An 18,919-nucleotide genomic window follows, 5' to 3' on the forward strand; every position below is an offset into this window, starting at 1 on the left:
AGGACTACGTTTGGGTGGGATGGGCCCTGTAGGGCTAGACCAGATTTGGGTGAAATCTTAACTCCCTCACTTTATTAGCTGTGTGACTTTGGGCAAGTTGGTTGACTTCTCAGAGCTGCAGTTTCTTTTTCTATTAAGTGCACATCTCAGAATCATTGGGAGGATTCAGTGGCCTGAATCATACTCAGGACACAGGTATTGAAATCGATAGTAGCTGCCATTTTATTATGATGATTGTTATTGTTATTCCCATATACAAGGTGCTGTTGGGAACACAGAGGAAGTGACTGACTGGGGGTTCAGGGAAAGCTCCGTAGAAGAGGGAACACTTGAGCTGGGTCTTGAAGGATGAGTAGAAGTTCACCAAGTGGGAAAGGACACTCTAGGTAAGGAGCCTGATTTCAGGCTGCATCTGTCATTGAGGGGTTTGTTCTTTGGGGGATTAAGGCATTGTGTTCATCCTCGTGTCCTGAGCCCCCCTCACAGCTGCCCTGGGGGAGGTGTGTGCTCCCCCCCCTCCGCAGCAGCCTCCTGTGTCCTGGTGGCGGTGGCTTCCTGCTCATGGCAGTTGCTGTGTTCCTGTTGGTCCATGCTGTGTCTGTCCTGTGTGTCTGGTCTGGTGCTGTCTGTCTGCATGTTGCTGTGACCATGTTTGTCCAAATCGGTATCCAGCCGCTCTCCCAGGCCACTCTGTGGGGAGCAGCCTGCTTCCTTGGCCTCCAGCTCTAACCAGGCCTCTTCCGCCCAGGGGCTGCCCCTGCCTCCCATCTCCCTTCTCCAGGGCCTCCTAACGGACTCTCTGGCTGCCAGCCTCCGGCCTCCCCAGTCCCTTCTGCACGCAGCAGGCCGAGGGGTCTTCCTGTCCCATCACCCGCTGCTTGGAGTCTCCACTCCAGGCCTCCTGGGCCTGTCCCCGCCCTGCCCATCTCCCAGTGAGCACTCCCCATACACCTTCCCGCAGGCCTCTGTTGAACTGTCGCTTCTGCTGGAATGTCCCCACGTTGTCTTTGCCTGGCTAACTCCCGCTCACCCTTTAAGACCCAAGGCAGGCCTCACCTCCCCAGGGGAGTCTTCCCTCCCTTCTCCAGGCTGGGTCACCCCAGGCTCCAGCCTGCTGATCCCTCACTTGGGGACAGGGGCAAGTGACTCTCCCCTCAGATCACACAGCTGGTGAGTTGGAGCCAAGATTTGAATCTGAGCATGTGGGCTCCAAACAAAGCAGGCTGTTCCCTGGTCCCAGAGGAGGTGCTAGCGAGGGGACTGGTGCATAGGAACCGGGTTTTAAGCAGATCCTGGCAATGAACTCCTCAGGACTCCCGACCACTCCTGGTGGTGGTCTGGGGTGGGTGGGGATGGAGAACAAGAGCTGTGGTCACTGAGCGTCTGTGGCAGGAGCATCTGGGAAGATGGTGATGTCCTGCTGAAGGTAGGGTAACTAGAGGAGGAACATGCCTCGGAGGAAGGCCAAGTGCACTGCAGGCCTGCTGAGGCCGAGGGAGGGAGCACTGCACGGTGGCAGAGCTCATGGTGGTGGCGGCAGCTCTTCCTTACTGAAGCCACCGGTCACCTGTGTGCCCTTCCATGTAGCGTAGGCACGCAGGGCTCCACTCAGGTTCCCCAGCAGTGGCCCGTGGCTTAGCTTGGTATTTGGCACCGGTGGCTGGACAGTGGCTGGAGGGCCAGCAGCCACCAGGAGCAGCTCCCAGGCAGGCCATTCATCACCCATCCAACTTTTCACCTTTCAGAACAAGAGAAACAAAATGATGGCTGGCGAGCCCGTGCTGCGGCTGGGCTTCCAGGACGCCGTCCCTGTTTCTGTCTGGTGCTTCAAGCCCGTCCCAGTTTGCCTGTCCTTCCCAAGTGCCAGCGTGTGGCCACTGTCCATCTGGGCATGGCTGCTCAACCCTAGCTGCCTGCTTGCTCTACCTCCCCACCCCGACCCCTGCCAGGCACCCAGGCTCTCCCTGACCCTGGCAGTCCCCTGTGCCCAGGATGCTCCCTGAAGCCTCCGCACCACTGACATCTGGCTCGTCCTCATGTTCAGCGTGGCCTTTGAGGCCCTGCTGGCTGGCAGGTGCATCCCTCCCACCTCCTCATTCTCCTGCTCTTTGGTGCCCACTGCCCAAGACTGTTGTGTGCCGCCACCTCCATGCTCTGCTCGAGCTGCTGCCTCTGCCAGGAATGCCCTCTGCCTCATCCATCTGCCCCGAGCACACAGCTGGCCGCACCTGTCTCCTGCTTCACACCCCCCACAAGACAAGGCCGTAGTAGCTTAGCCTGGCTCTGTCTACCTTCCTCCTTCTTCACCTCTTGCCAGGTCCCAGGGTGGCATAGGGACCTCGAAGGCTTGTTGGGCACTCACTGTGCACCTAGCAGTGGTTCAGGAAATGCTCTGTCCCTGCCTCCCTGCCTCTGGCACATAGGAAGTGGACGCCAGAGCCAGGGTTGTTGACTAAATCATTATAGTACCTAGCTCCCCAGCCAGACGGGTGCTGATGAACCAGGTAGGGGCTGCACAGATCAAAGTGACCTGGGACAGACCCCTTCCCTCTGTGGGCCTGGATCCCCAGTAGGGTAAGCAGTGGTCTCTGGTGGACTACAAGCTGATGAGTAGCAGCTCTGGACCTTAGGCAAGCTCCCTAACATTGATACTGAACTGAAGGGAGGAGGGGTAGGTGGCTCCTCCAGAACTGTCTGAGGAGCAGCCTGGTACAGTGGGTAGTGTCCTGGGCCAAGGATGGAATGAGGTAGGGCAGCCTCTCTCACCCCATTTTGCAGATGAGGAAAATTGAGACTTAGAGGGCCGACCCCCAACATCGCAGCACTGCTGCCATCTCCGTGGCCCAGAGCAGGCAACCTCCCTACTGATTCCCTTGTGTGTTACTCTATGGAAAGGGGGCAAACACCCTTCCCTGGTTTCCATCCTCCTGGGGTTCTGGAAGTTATGACAGTGGGTACAGAAGGGCTTGACAAATTGTGCACAGCTAGAGGATTGTGTGGGATTGTCTTCAGTGATTCTGATTAACATTCCTTCATTTACTCATTCTGCTGTGCACCTCACATTATTGATAACCTCTGGGCCTGAATGCTGGAGATACCCAGACAAACCAGACAGTTCCCAGGCTCCCCTGTTCCCCCATCTCACTGTCTCCCTTAGCCCTATCTTTGCTCACCCATAGGGTCACAGCCATCCACAAGCCTAGTCAGGATGCTTTGTCCTTTCCCTAAACAGCTAAGGGACAGAGGCACTAGACATTGAATCAGGTAGATTGGAGTGGGAGTCTCAGCTTTATGTGCTTACTTGCTGTGTGACTTTGAGAAAGTCACTTCTCTGTTGCAAAATTGGGATGATGAGTATCTGTCAGTGTGCTTGCATAAGGTAGGCTTTTGAGGACCTGCAGCCTCCTCTCTGCTATTATTTTGAGATTTTTCTGGGAAAGGAGAAGCCCCAGGGATTTGCAGTCCCCAGGATTTGGAACTCCAGGCAGGAAGTATTTCTTGTGTTGGGCTGTAAGGAGTGGGTAGGGTTTGGATGGGCAGAGGGAAGGGCATTGTGTGAGTGGCAGGAGCGGGAGGCTGATAGAGGGCAGGAGCTGCCTCAGATTCCCATGCTGGCCAGGCTCAGACCAAACCAGCTCCAGGCTGGAAGTGAGGGGCAAAGATCTTTGCATGTAGGTATTGAGCTATTTACATGTGAGTACTCACTCTACCAAGGACTAGGGTTTGCAATACAAATTCCCCAAAGGAATCAGCTTGAGAAAATCTGATCTCTAGTTTGACCCTGGCATCACAGCCCTGTGGTTGTGGACAGGTCGCTTCCTTCCCCTTTCTCCAAGCCTCAAGTTTCTTAACTATAAAATGGAAATAAGTCAGGTGCGGTGTCGTATGTCTATAATCCCACTGACTTGAGCTGAGGCAAGAGGATCAGAAGTTGGAGGCCAGCCTCAGCAACTTAGCAAAACCCTGTCTCAAAATTTAAAAAAAGAAAGAAAGAAAAAAGGCTAGGGATGTAGCTTAGGGGTAGAGTGCTTGCCTGGCATGTTATAAGACTCTGAGTTCAATCCCCAGTACTTCCAGGGGGTGGGGGGAAGCATTATAACTCTAGTGCTGCTTTTCAAATAAAGATCATAAGAGATAATTTATATGAAAGTTCTTTCTTAAAATGTTCAGATTAGGGGATGGGGTTGTGGCTCAGTGGCAGAGCACTTGCCTAGCATGCTTGAGGCCCTGGGTTTGATCCTCTGTACCATATAAAAATAAACAAATAAAATAAAGGTATTGTGTCCATCCACAACTAAAAAGAAATATTTTAAAAAATGTTCAGATGAGTTCATGTCCTTATTGAGTGTTTTATCCTGAACTCTATGCTTATAATTCCAATAGGGACTTCTCAAGCTCATGGGACCTGAAAAAGAGGTTGAAGGCTCTTTAATTTGGCCTTCCCTCTCAAAATAAACAATTTTATTTAAGCAACAATACCAGGTAGCTAAATAATTTCTGTAAGAAAATTAAGAGAAACTTGATAGGGAGCAAGTCTTAATGTGATATGTCTGTGCAGCAGGGTCCCTGTAAGTCACTTCTTGACTTACTCTAGGGTCACAGAAGACTCAGACCCTCCGGAGGACTGAGATAGCACTGAGGGCTCACCCTTCCTACAGCCCTGGTTGAAAAGGCCTTCTAACCACACAGGCCTGCCATGGAATTTGCCAGAGTGAGGGCCAGCAATCAGACTGTCACACACTTTGCCTAAAGAGCCCCAGACTCCCTTAGCCTCAGGCCTCCAATCCCTCCTTAGGTAGAGCATCCTGATGCACATCTTGTAAGTCAAATGTGTCCACCAACTCCTGTTTCTAGATAGCTTTCCAGAAGTACCATTTCTTTGTCAAAGGACAGTAATCATTTGGGTCTCCATTTGGATCTCTAAGTCATTCTGCCAAACTGCCCTCCAAAAAAGCTGTATCTGGTGACCCCAGTTTGTCCCCTGAAGAGGAGGCATTTATTCAAGGGAGCAATGGACAGAAGGGCAGGGATAGGGGATGGACAATTGCTTCTGTTCTGTGGCCATTTACAAAGTTGCTGCGGGACACCCCAATTTATCTCTGGATGGGGGCAGGGGGCTTTTGTGTGGAATCCATGGGGTTGGTTCTGCAGCTTAGGAACCTACTGGGGAATGGAGATTTGTCGGGGTTTGGGGGGGGTGTCCTGGGAGTGCTCTGGTCTGGATGTGACCTTTGCCCTCTGGGGCCCACTGAGGGAGATACTAAATTCCAGTGTTATGAGCCTGAAGATGTGGTTTCCCTGGGCCCAGTGGAAGGCCTGCTCTTCTGGGTGCCAAGGGAAGGATTCCAGACACTGGCTCCGACTGGAGTGTGCATAGCTGATGGGAACCTCCTTGTGACTGTCGCTCTCTCCCGCAGGATGGCCGAACCTCGATTTAACAACCCCTACTTCTGGCCCCCTCCTCCCACCATGCCTAGCCAGGTAAGACCGACATCGTCCCTCCAGTTGCACCCGGCGTTGCAGCCGCTTCACTTTGCCCGGGTTTGGTCTGTGCCCTGCGGGAGAGGGGCTCCCGATTCACAGGGGGACGGGGTCCAGGGAAGGGGCAGGGTGCGGCCCAAGCCCCCTCAGCAGGTCTCCTCTGTTGCTCATAGCTGGACAACCTGGTCCTAATTAATAAAATCAAGGAGCAGCTGATGGCGGAGAAGATCCGGCCACCTCATCTGCCGCCCACGTCGGCCTCGTCACAGCAGCCGCTGTTAGTGCCACCCGCGCCCGCTGAAAGCAGCCAAGCTGTCATGTCGCTGCCCAAGCTGCAGCAGGTGCCCGGGCTGCACCCGCAGGCCGTGCCGCAGCCAGACGTGGCGCTGCACGCGCGGCCAGCCACCAGCACGGTCACAGGTGGGCAGCCCGGGGTTGGCTGGGAACGGGGCGGGCCTTTGGTGGGTGGTCCTTGGCGGGGAGTGGGCGGGGCCTGGATGGGCGGAGACTCTGGTTGGGAGTGGGCGGGGAAAGGGCGGATCCTGGGAAATGAGGTGGAGGCTGGTGAGGCCTGGGCAGATAACTGGTCAGCTGAGGGGGCAGGTCTGTGTCGGCTTGGAGAGGGCTGCATAGGTGAGAACAGGATGGGCGGGGTTGCGGGCTGGGAAGCTGAGGAGTTAGGGAGAGAGAAGCTTGAGGTGGCTGTGGGAGGGGGGAAGACTAGCCATAGCCATCAGACGTCCTCTGACCCTGTACTAGGAGGACTCCCTTCTTCCAGTGGACAGGAGGAAGGCTGGGGCTTGCCAGGGAAGCCAAATCAACCTAGAGAACCTTGAGACTAAAGAGAAGAAACTTGATCAGACTGGGGGGACAAGAGACTTTCTTGGTGGAGCCAAATTGCAAGGTTGACGGCAAATGAGGGAAATGGAGCGGAAGGAATGTGTGTAGAAAGCAAGAGAAGGCTGTCTGTGTGGGTTGAGGAGGACCAGAAGATGGTGATAATGATGAAGGGGTCAATGGCAGCTTACTCCCGATAGCTTCTGCATTTACTGATAATCATTTTATTACCCACCTCAGCCTGTGCATTGGACAGATGCTGTTAGTATTGGCTTGAACAATGGACTGGTTTTGATTTACAAAAACAGTAATTTCATGTGCTTCACCCTAATGTCTCCATTCAACAGTTTAGCAAACCAAGGTAGAGAAAGGTCAAGTCATGAAACCAAGCTTTCATGGCTAGGAAGAGGCATGGCAGGCAGTGTGATCCAGGGTCCGAGTCTTCTCAAAAGAAGTAGGCATCGGATAAGGAAGGCTCAGCAGCTTGGACTTTACCCTAGTAGTGGGGAGCCACAGAAAGGTTTTATGTAGGGGAGGGGGTTGCTCAGCTTTGGGTTTAAAAGCTGAGTCTGGCTGCTGCGGTGATGTAAAGACTGGGTTGTTGGGGACAAACATGGAAGTAGGGAGACCTTCAGGAGGGCGGTGATGTGAACCAGGCAATGGTAGTGGATATGGAGAGAAGTGGGCAGATGTGAGGAGATTGAGAAAGAAGAGTGGGCAGGGCCTGGTGCTTCCCAGGATTTAGGGGGTGAGCACAGGGAGGACGGGCTGGAGACGACTCCTGCTCTGTGGCTGGGATGGAATCCAGAGGAAGAGGTTTATGAAAGAGCGGAGCTCAGTCTTAGCCTGTGGCAGAGGTGGCAGGGGACACTCAGGGTACGTGTCTAAGGGTTGGAGCCCTCTGATACCCTACTTAGAGCTTGGACAGGCTTTTCCAGGAGGCCACACTAGCTAGGTCTTTCATTTTCCTCTGGCTCACCCTCTACCCCCAGCCAGGTGCCTCTGCCTCTCTCCCTGCCTCCCTCCCTTCCTCAGAGATGCCCAGAAATTGCAGGGCTGGTGGGCCTCCCCAGGCTGCAGCTGCACTCTGCACATCTCCTGTTATTATGATTTTATTAAATTTATTTTTTCATTATAAAAGCAATATTAAAAAAGCAATATAAGCATATTAAGGGAATTTTGGGAAAAAAAAAGAGAAACTAAGAAAAAAAGTCGCTCATAATCTCCAGCTCCTAACCCTGCAGCTTAAAGATCCTTTTGGTCCATTTCCTTCCTTTCCCATATTTTTTGTTTGTTTGTTTTTTTTTAATATGTGTGTGTATTTTGCTGAGCTTGTGGTAGGACTGGAGCCATGATTTAACTTGCCCTTCTATCATCAACATGCTTATTGCACTCTTATTGTAAAGATAGTAACAGTCATTATAGAAAATTTAGAAATTGCAGACAAACTGAAAGGAGAAAAAATTAGGCTTAGTCCTATAATTGTTAGAGTTTTTGTACATTTTCCCTATATTTTATTTCCTTTAATCATAGATGTGAAAAGTGGATGAATTCACCAGGTAAAAGAACCAAGGAATACAGAAACTGACAGGGAAAGCTTGCAAATCTCCTATTACAAAAAATTCTCCTCCTTCCCTGGAGAGGACACTAGTGTGCCTCTTCTCAGATCTGTTGCGAGTGTTCACACATGCACACATTGTCCGTGTATACCTATGTATTTTGAGTGTGTGTGTCTTAAAATAGATGCATTCACAATGTCTGTGACTTGCATTTTTTTTAACCTGGCAGCACATTTTGGCAGTTCCTCTCTGTCGCTGCATTCCATCTATCCTGTTTCGTGGCTGTGCATGAAGTTCTCCATCATCAGGAGGCCCCACATCTGTTTACACAGCCCCTGCTGACCAATGGGTTATGCCCAATTTTGTTTAATCACAGTTTTGTATGAGAGGCCCCTGTACGCAGATCTTTGTGTTCATGTGCAAATATTTTTTATGGTAGGTTTCCAGAAGTCGAGTTAATTTACTTGATTGAAAGTTGTGTACATTTACAATTTTCATGGCTGTGGCCAAACTGCCCTCCATGAAGACTGCAGAAATGTGCACTCCTGGGGTACTGTGTGTGATACCAGGCATACCTCTTGCCAACTCTGGATATTTTCTTTCTCAATGCAAAGATTTTTGTGTTCTGAACCACATAATAAATGCCATTTTCAGGTTTTTGTCTACTAAACTTGATATTATAAATCTAGTCCTCTCATATTTTCTTTTCTCTTTTTGGTACTGGGGCTTGAACTTAGAGACAGTTTACCACTGCTACATCCCCAGGCCTTTTTTTATTTTTTATTTTGAGACAGGGTCTTAGTTCTGAGGATCTCACTAAGTTACTGAGGCTGGCCTCAGACTCAGGATCCTCCTGCCTCAGCTTCCTGAGTTACTGGGATTACAGATGTATGACAACCACCATGCCTGAACTAGGCCTCTCATTTTTTAAAGAGAACTTTTATTATAGAAGTTTTGAAAAAATTTATTGTCAAAGAATTAGAAAGTATAGGTTAACCAATCACTTCTATTATTCACATCATATTTTGGTCCTTCTACTTATTTTTTTCTGTGCACACACATGCAGGTTTTAAAAATGAACATAATGGCAAGTTCAGTAGATGAGATTGATCACTGTGTACTGAACACTTTCCAAATAATGTTGCATATTTCAGTTGTCTCTAAATGTTTCTGTTATAAATAACACAGTAGTGAACATCTTGAACCCAGCACCTCACACATTGCAAGCATTCTACCACTGAGCTATAGACCCCTTGGCCTCTAAGGCTCTAACTCAGTTTAGACTTAAGGTGTCTAAGGTGTTTGTTTTCTCTCTCTCTCTCTCTCTCTCTCTCTCTCTCTCTCTCTCTCTCTCTCTCTCTCTTTCTCTCTCTCTCTCTCATTTAGTTCCCCCTGGGTAATAATTCATGAATGGGAAGGGGGAAATCACAGAGGCAGTGCGACCTGCCAAAGTCACACATCTGGACGGTTGGGGCTGAGGGGACCTCTACAGCTCCCCTCACCCCTACCCCCAACCTGTGTATCTTTGCAGGTCTGGGGCTCTCCTCCCGGACCCCGACTGTGAGCACATCTGAGTCGAGCACCGGCACCGGCACCGGCACGGGTACCAGCACCCCGTCCACACCCACCACCACCAGCCAGAGCCGCCTCATCGCCTCGTCCCCCACCCTCATCTCAGGGATCACCAGCCCCCCCCTCCTGGACTCCATCAAGACAATCCAGGGCCACGGCCTACTAGGCCCCCCCAAATCTGAACGTGGCCGCAAAAAGATCAAGGCGGAGAACCCGGGGGGTCCACCTGTCCTTGTTGTCCCCTACCCCATCCTGGCCTCCGGCGAGACTGCCAAGGAAGGCAAGACGTACAGGTGGGGATCTTGGTGTGACAGGACCAAGAGATCTCAGGGCAGGAACTCATGCTGAGGGCTGGGAAAAGGGGACCTGGGGCTGAGGGTGGGGCTAGGGTCCAGAGGTTGTGGTCTCTGTTGAGCCTCGCTCATGTTTCAAGCCCATTGGTGGGATAGAATTAGACTAGAGCCTTCAGAGGAGGTCTGTGTTTGGCACTCCATCACAGTCTAGTGTGGCAAGAATGCATTTCTTCTCCCTTTAAGTGATGTCCTGGTCACGTGTGAGCCATCTGAACTTTCAGAACATGCCATTGGCAAAGCTGTAGCTCCAGGGATTCTGAGTTAATGTTTTGGCAGTGGGAGCATCAGAGGAAGCAGGCATCTGTATTTCTCAAAAGCCCCCGGAGTATTCTAATGTACAGCTAGACTGAGAATCTCTTAGCCTGTTAGAATCTCCTTCCCCAGGACCATGGGCATGACCCTGGGCAAGACCTCTTCCCCCAGGATCATGGTGCCTGTCTTCCCTGAGTATAGACCTGCTCCCCAGGCTGCTGCCAATGTCCCCTAGACTTAAGGCTCTCCTCCCCCAGACTGGAGGGTCCCCAGGCTAGGAGCCTGTCCTTATTTTTCCCAGATGGGCCTGTGCCCTCTGGACTCCTCACAGACACAGGGTCCTCCAACATGGAAGATCTCCCCAGAGATATCCAACAGGGGCTGGGATGTCTTCCCAGGTGTGACCCTGCCTCTTGCCCTGCAGGTGTAAGGTATGCCCGCTGACCTTTTTCACCAAGTCTGAGATGCAGATCCACTCCAAGTCACATACAGAGGCCAAGCCCCACAAGTGCCCGCACTGCTCCAAGTCCTTTGCCAATGCCTCCTACCTGGCCCAGCACCTGCGCATCCACCTGGGCGTCAAGCCCTACCACTGCTCCTACTGTGATAAGTCCTTCCGACAGCTCTCCCACCTCCAGCAGCACACCAGGTAGGTGGCCTGCCTCATGCTGCCCTGCGGCAACCCATTCAGTTCAGCACCTGTGGCCCCCAGGGGTCAAGAGCCGTTTCCTTTGGTGAGCATTCTGGGCCTTCTTTGATTGGGCCCTGGGAACCCTTGCTGCTACACCACCCTTCACACCACCCCTCTCTCCAGGTCTTTGTTCATGCTGTGTCCTTTTTCTGTTTTTTGGCCTTCTCCTGTCCATCTCTCAGTCCACCTTCCTCCCAGAAGCCCCCTGGTCCCCACGCTGGGTAAGGAGCCTGGTCTCTGTGTTCCCACAGGCCAGTGCATCCTCCTCTTATCAGTGGTGGGCTGCCATGTGCTCTTACACTGCTCCCCATATATTTGAGCTCTTGAAGGGAAGGGCTTGGTCGTCTCCATTTCCATATCTCCCGGGTGTGGTACATATGGGCATCTGTTAAATATGTGTGGAATAAATAGAACTAGTTCCTGTAGAGCATACGATTCATCCATTTAACAAGTTTTTGTAGCGCCTGTGCACCATGCCAGACACGGTTCTAGGTACCAAGGACACAGCCAGGAATAAAACAGACAAAAACCCCTGCCCATCCGGGCTTACAGTGGGGCTGAGTGTGTGAAAGGGAGACTCAAAGATAAATGCTTTAAGGGAAGAAAAGTTGGTGCAGGGGAGTATAGACATCAGAAAGGCTGTCTCACCAAATAAAAATACCCTAGGTATTTAAAGAAACAAATCAAAGGTTTCCAAGATTGCAGTTCATCTGTTCATAGGGGAAGAAACACGGTTTGCTCACATGATGATTATCATCTCTGGAAGCATGGTCCTGTGTCTGCCAGTATCAGCATGGTCAAAGGCAGGGAGAAAATTGTTTTGCTGTGAAGTTTGTCACTTACTGACAAAACTGGAGGTTTTCTCTCTTCTGGGAGACTAATACCATACAGAGGGACCTCTATACTTTGTCTTGTTTTTGTTAGTTATTCATTCGTCTCCATGGTCTTTGTATCCTTTATCACAAGGTGCAAAATGTTTTACCTTGTCCGTTTCTCTGACTTTGGGGTATGGTTTGTAGGTTCAGTAGTAAGAACAAATGACAGAGTGGCCACAGGTCAAGCTTTCAGCCTGTTTTCTCATTTCCCTGCCTCCTAAGGCACAGATCTGACCACATAAGTTTGTTTCAGCAATTTTCTGATGTTGTCATTACTTTGATTTTATTTCTAAGGTGGCCAGTGTTATGGACACAGATATAAGTAGCAAGGTGTTGATTAGTAAACAAACCCTCCTGGTTGCATGGTTCTTAAGATTATGGCATATGATAAGCTTCAGAATCTAACTTCTGTCAGCAGACATTGTAAAGCTCTTGGGCCAGAATTTTAAGTGTGTGTGTGTGTGTGTGTGTGTGTGTGTGTGAAAAATGTTTTCTTATATTAATAGAGATCAGGAACTTAGAACCACCAATTCAACTCTGCCAGATTGCATAATGGTAGAAGTACCTTCTTTTTTGGAGAATCCTCAAGTTGGAAGCTCAGGAACTGATGGTTTTTTATCGTCTTCGAGGCTGGAACTCCCCTGCCATGGAGCAGCGCCAGTCATTTGCCTGAGGCCTGGGGAGGCCTTATTCTCACATATGAAGTACTGTCTTATGAGGCTTGTCATGCCTAATTAAATCGGATTTGTCTTTAAATGTGACATTTCTGGCATAGTCATGGTGACAAATCTGATTTACCCAATTATATCCTGTTAGGAAAGAGGACAGATTCTTATTGAACTATACATGGAATTAATGATTGTGAAAAGAAAGGGGTCTCACTAAAGGCACTTCGAATATTTTTTAGCAATTATTCTGAGTAGTTTTGTAGACGAGGCCAATTCTGTATGTTGTTCTCGGTAGGATTATTATTTTTAAATTACTTTGATGATTTTTAAAATTTTTATAGCTCCCCAGGAATTCTGAAGGGTTAGTTAGAACAGGGCGCCATTTAAGGAACAATTTTACTCCACTCTGTTAAATATAGCCTCCTAAATTGAGGACTGGAGATGGACCCAAGGAGAAAAAGGTTTTCTCAGATGCCCTTTGGAATATGAGACATTAACCACAGCGAAATCGGCTTCATCCTGTCCTAGATAGTAGTTCTGTTCCTCTGACCCTGGGTTAACTGGTCCACTTTGCTAAGTTATCCACTTCTGGACCAGAAGATCCTGGATCCTGTGGTGATGTCACTGGAAACCTGCACCCATTTGGCTCTTTCCTGAAGTACCTAGAGCCTAGCGTGTGTGTCCCAGCCCCTCCTGAGGCTGCGTTCTCCTGGGAGTTCTTTCAGATGACTCCATTTCTGACCTGCCACTCAAAGCAGAGGCCTTAAGGCAAGCTTGAAATGGGAAGTGAGACCTGTGGATAAGACTAAACGAATCCGGTCAGTGTATTATAATAATCAACACTCTCAGAACGGACAAGAGCAGAGGCTTCTATGAAGATACAAGGCATGATCCGTTTCTCAGATGAAGTACGTATTATATGCGCAAAGGCATTGGCCGATCTTCAGGGTCTTTCAGTTTATCTCATAAAGTATGAGTTATGGTTATTATTAATTGGTAAGGGTATTTTAAATCTAGAGACCTATTTTTCTTTAATGATGTTGGGGTTCAAACACATGTTATGAATGCTAGGCAAGCGCTCCACCACTGAACATTGCCCAGCTTGAGGCAATGTTTTTTAAAAAAATGCTTTTATGTTTGCTTTTTTTGTGCCAGTTTCTCTGTGTTAAAATGATGTGGTTTTTTTTTTTGGGGGGGGGTTTATCTTAAAAAGCACACAAAACACCAGCTGCAGTGGCCCTTGCCTGTAATCCCAGTGACGCAGGAGGCTGAGGCAGGAGGATTGCAAGTTTAAGGTCTGCCTCAGCAATTTAGTGAGGTCCTAAACCATGTACCAAGACCTTGTCTCAAAATAAACTGGGTGATTTAGTGGTTAAACACCACTAAAAAACCCCTAGCACACACACACACACACACACACACACACACACACACACACACACAAAGCACAAAACATGTACATTTAATGTATATGCATATTATTTACTTAAATGTAAAATGAGTCCATTGAGCTCTCTCCTTGGTTTTCCACCTTTCTTATACTGCACACTTTCTTATACAGCTGTCCCTTCAGCGTTCAGCTAATTAATGATATGGAGAATACACAACAGGCCCAATCATTCCGAGCTTCCCTCTTTTTCTGAAGCCTGGGATCAAATCTTTGGTGTTGCCCAGCGGCCATCTGGAAACTCCAGGAGCATTTGCATGTAAAAGACACCTTGCCGATTTTATTATTCTGCACTAGAGGACTGAATTTGAGAAAGGCTGCAGCATGAAGTGGTCAGAGTCCAGTTAAAAACAGACATAGTAGCAAGTAATAACAATGATGAAAAATTCTGTGTGGTGGTTTTTTTTTTTCCAGAAGCAGACTTTGTTTAAAAATATCATTTAAGACCATGTCCAAAAATAAGTAAGTAAATAAATAAAAATTAGTAGGCCCTTGAAGGAGAGTATTTTACCAAAACATCCAGACCCAGGGATTACTCTCCATTCCTGAGGGCACAAATCTCTTTTCTGTCTCTTTTTTCCTTCTGTGTGATTTAAGTTCATAATGGCAGGAAACCAAGCAAACAACATAAGAGAATTCTATCAACAATTGGAAAAAAATCTATAAGGCACAGGGCACTGGCACATATAATTAAGCCAATGTGTCCTAGCCCAGTGGTAAAGAGATGAGTGTCCCAGTTGCCCCAAAGTCTCAGAGTCCTTTGGACAAACAGATAAACAAAGCCAAACCTAAAGAAGCAAACAGATTCCAGATTCCCCATCCTCTGCTGTTTGACAGAGACCCTGTCCTGTTTTCCTACCTCTTAGCAGGAAGTCAATCAGGTCATATCATTAATCAAATGCGTCTTTCCAGTGTAACTGCCACTAATGAAGGGGAGAGGAGAGGGTCATGTCCAAAGCAGAAGCAGCCCTGGTCTGGTGAGAGAGGAACAGTCTGGAGAGAGGGAGGAAAGTCGTTCCTAGTTGTAGAGAACAGTGTACCTAGGTGACGCTGTTGGGGGACATAGTTTAGTGGCACTGGTGAACCTAGGCATCTTGGGATGTCCTGTGTTGACAAAGGAAGGAACAATAAGGAGAAGAAAGGAGGTGACCTGTAAAGTGTAGCCTGAGTCCACATTTGAGGATCAGCCCAGCAAATAATAAATACCACGTGTATTTATGGAGAAAATAGAACATTCCCGTTGCAGTCAATCGATGACAGAAAAACAGCAATTGTCTCTGGGAGTTAGCATCTGCCTAAGAACCATCCCACGTCTGCAAATGTCTCAATGCAAAAGTCAGGGATAAAATTGTTTGGGGAGAGAGTTAGTAAATTATAGGAAAGGGCTCAAGGTTTTATCTATTTGTGGAACCTAGTGCCAGACAGAGTGACGCATTTGTTTGTTTGTTTATTCAGGGTGCAAAGTGTGTTTGGTGTTTGTTTTTCTTTTCCTGACTCTGATTTTACCAGCATGCTTAATGATAACTGCCACAGGGGGGACAGGGTCATTTTGATTTCTCAGTCTGATGATAATAATGGTAGAACATCTTCAGCTTTTCCATATCAAAGAGCTCCTCCGAGCCTGGTCCTACACAAGGTGCTTTATTATACAAGGTATCCATAAAGTTCTGGTACTATGGAAACTTGTGTTTCTTTGTAAGAGATAATGAATTTCAAAATGCCAGAGAGCAAATCATTTTAAGAAATATTAACTTTCACTATATCTACCATTGTTTCAGTTACAAAGTACAAGATGCAACTTTGAAGCCATTTAGTAGTGGAGTAAATACCTGAGAAATAAGAGAAAAGTGAACGTGGAAGATTATTATTATTCTAATGGGTAAAGACAGCAGCGACAGCTACTCCGTCTTCTGAATCCTTAGTAATCTTACTTAAACGCCGAATCATTTCCCTTTATTTTACACAAATCATTTATCTTAGAGATTAATGTATTAAAACTAACATGGCAGAATGTTTTATGAGCACCTTTTATGTATGGTCCTTTAATTGCTACAGTTTTCACAATCCTTATTATTATCCCCATGTTAGAGATGAGGAAACTGGGGCTCACGGAGCCAGTCACTTGCCCTTGGCACACAGCTAAGAGGTGGCAGAAGTGGGATTCAGGCTCAGTGCACAAGGAGCAGCCTGGGCTGTCAGGCTGCAGACTAAGCTAGAGTGCACATGGGGTGGAGGTGCTGGGCAAGGAAACAGGACCAGTCTTTGGGGCTCCCTGTGGGCCAGGGGTTATGGGGACGGAGGAGCAGTCCAGGAGCACCAGTGCTACCCAAGCAAGGGGCCCCTTGGGGTTAACGTGGGCACCCCATCCCTCTGCAGGGGGGGGCCAGGCCTGGGTGCTCCCCCGGTGGGAAGATGCCTTGGAGTGGGATTCCCACAGGAGCAGGGGGGCGGGGCCTGCCCTGCATTCAGAGATGGAGATAAGAGCCGCAGGGCCAGTGGGAACAGCAGCCTGGTCCTTCATTCACCCAGCAGCTGCTCCCTGCAGCCTTCTTTGAGCTGCCCAGTGCTGGGTGCCACACACAGGGACAACTCAATGGTCAGGGACAGGCCCTGTCCTGGAGGAACTCCCACTGTGACCTAGAGACTGGTGGATGCGTGACAGTGGTCAGTATGAGGTGGAGGTTGGGGAGGATCAGCTGGGCCCAGTGTCGGGGGATCCGTCGCCCTTCCCAGCAGAGGGAGAAGCCGCCCCGGCAGCGGGAACAGCCTGAGCAAAGGCTCAGAGGCTCGCTGGGGAAGGTGGTGGCAGGGTAGTGAGATACCATCGAGAGCAGTGTCGGGAGGAGGCTGGGATGTAAAGGGCCTTGAAAGCTGAGGCAAGGCCTTGGGGCTCTGTCATGGAAAAAGGGAGAGATGGCGGCGGTTACTGCTCAGAGCCTTGACCAGGTACGATGCCCGTGGCTGCTGCCGTGGCTGAGGTCAGGGGCAGGGGCTGAGCCAGAGTCCAGGTAAGGGGCTGAGCTGTTGGTGAACCTGGGTAGGAGGAGGCCACCGGGAGAATTTTCTGGTCAGGAGGGCTTGGCTAGGTCCCCTAGGGGGACCAGAAGTCCCTGGAGAACTATCAGTTAGTCGACAAACACAAAATACACCTCCTGAATGGAAGTTGAGTATGTGGAGTATATTCTGTTGTCAGCCGCTGACTTTAGAGAGAACTCACTTTCCTTCAGTCTGCAGCTAGTGATTTGTCCTCTGTGCGCTGAGGTCATGCCCACTGCTGGGGAGATGGTGGTAGATGAGACCAGAGGCCTTGATCTCAAGGAGGCAGCCGAGAAGGGTGACCAGACACTGAAGTGTGGACACTTGTGGGAGTGGGGTTTCATGGGGCTAGGCGGGTAGGCTGCAGGGGTCTGACCTCTTCTGGTGGTTCGGAGAAAGCTGTCCTGGATGTGCCTTGAGAACGAGAGGGTGGATTTGAGCCAGGGTAGCTGAAGGAGAGGTGCCAGGGCAGAGGGCTGCAGGAGGAGGAGCTCTAGATGCCCGAGTTGCCAGCGGGGCTGGGCTCGGGTCCGGGAGGGAGGACGGTGGGCATGAGCCTGTGAGCCCTCAGGCCCTCCCTGCCACCTGCTCTCAACCAAACCCACCCTGCCCTGGAGGGGAATGAGGAGAGGTTGAAATGGAGGGGTGCTGGCCACTGGTGGAGCTGGAGCAGAGGGTCCTTCCCTTGTAAAGACAGAGCAGTAGCCTGGTGGACCACCCCACCACGTGCAGGTCCATAGGTGCTCTCAGAACTGGGTCAGTTCCACTTGGCACATCTAGGTGCAGTCTGTGGGCCGGGCCCTAGGCCTTACCCTGTCTTTGGGGTTCCCTGTCTGGTAGACATGTGTGTACGAATCTGGTAGACTGAGAATCCAGAGGTGTCAGCACTGTGGAGGAGCTGCCAAGCTCTGGGGGTAGGGAACCCTGGGTCGGGTCGGGAGGAGCGCACTCAGGAAGGATGAGGTGACACTGGGCAGAACGAGGTGCAGTGAGGGCAGGGCATGGTGGGGAGAATCCTCAGACGTGGTCTCCAGGTGAGAAGTGGTTCCCTGACCAGGACGCAGTGCACAGAGTATGAAGGTGAAGCTGGGCCACCGATAAAGGCCTGAGTGACACACTGAAGAATCCCGACTGGCTCTGGGTATATCGGCAACCAACATTACAAGCTCTCTGACAGCAGGGAGCCCTGTGTCCCTAAGTGCAGCACTGATCCTGGCTACAGGGCCTTGGTCTCTGAGATGGACTGAAGGTGGAGCAGATCTGGGCTGTGAGAAGGCGAGAGGGCCCTGTTTGGCCCAATCTGCATTCTCCTTCCACTTAAGGATGCTCATTGGCAACTTAGCGAACAAGGTTTGGGCCCAGCTGGCATTTCATTGCCTACTGGCTTGGCACAGAGGGTCTGGCAGGATGGGTGCCTCTGGGCCAGCTGGGGAGCTGGCCCTGGGGCTGGAGTGTGCAGCACAGGGAAGACCACCTGTTGGCATGTGCCAGGCGTCAGCTGCACTCAGCACCATCCACCATTCTGTTCCCACCTGGCTGTTGGACAAGACTGAGCTGTGGTCAGTCATCATGATATCACCTTCTCAACTGGTGCTATCCTGTTGTGTGTAAAACTGTCCCCCACGTTTCCCAGTCCCCAACCTTGTTCAGTTGTTCACAACACTGACTACCTTCCGCGTGTGAGTTATTTCCTTATTTCATGCTTACTGTTCTTTTCTGCCAGGGGGTAGTTTTTGTCTGTTTTGTTCCCTGATATATCCCCAGTGCCTAGCATGGTGCCCAGCACACAGGAACCTGGTGTGATAAACGTTGAATGAATGAATAATAATTACTGGCAAGCCTTTCTTGAGTGCTACTGTGCCGACTCTAGGCTGAGAGCCTTACATGTATTATCTGGTGCACTTTTCACAAAGCCCAGTGAGGCAGGGACTATATTTTTATATCCATTTTGTAGGTGAGGAAACCAAGGCTCAGTGATTTGCCCCACTAGTAAATGGTGGGTCCAGGATAAGAACTCAGGAAGGGGAGTGGGGCACAAGGAGCTATCGTTAAGAACACAGAGGGACTAAGCTTCAGGGCCATGGGCCTGAATTTTCTAATACATGAGGGTGAACATGTCACCATCATGGACATATGTCTGACATGGAG

At 49.9% G+C, this 18,919-nt stretch overlaps 1 protein-coding gene across 3 annotated transcripts in view; it reads left to right on the forward strand.

Moving 5' to 3' along the window:
• Znf362 (zinc finger protein 362) overlaps positions 1-18,919 on the forward strand; it is a 36,177-nt gene that overhangs the window by 11,645 nt on the left and 5,613 nt on the right. The window contains exons 2-6 of one of the 3 annotated variants that reach the window (XM_026406847.2): positions 261-386; positions 5,418-5,481; positions 5,655-5,901; positions 9,409-9,742; positions 10,479-10,703. In XM_026406847.2, coding sequence (XP_026262632.1) covers positions 349-386; positions 5,418-5,481; positions 5,655-5,901; positions 9,409-9,742; positions 10,479-10,703 — 908 coding nt within the window. In that variant the 5' untranslated portion in view covers positions 261-348. The remainder of the gene's footprint in view (positions 1-260; positions 387-5,417; positions 5,482-5,654; positions 5,902-9,408; positions 9,743-10,478; positions 10,704-18,919) is intronic. The other 2 variants (XM_026406848.2, XM_077791166.1) reach the window with 2 other exon arrangements.

The sequence above is a fragment of the Urocitellus parryii genome, chromosome 11 (genome assembly GCF_045843805.1).
Source record: "Urocitellus parryii isolate mUroPar1 chromosome 11, mUroPar1.hap1, whole genome shotgun sequence".
NCBI classification, from domain to species: Eukaryota; Metazoa; Chordata; class Mammalia; order Rodentia; family Sciuridae; genus Urocitellus; species Urocitellus parryii.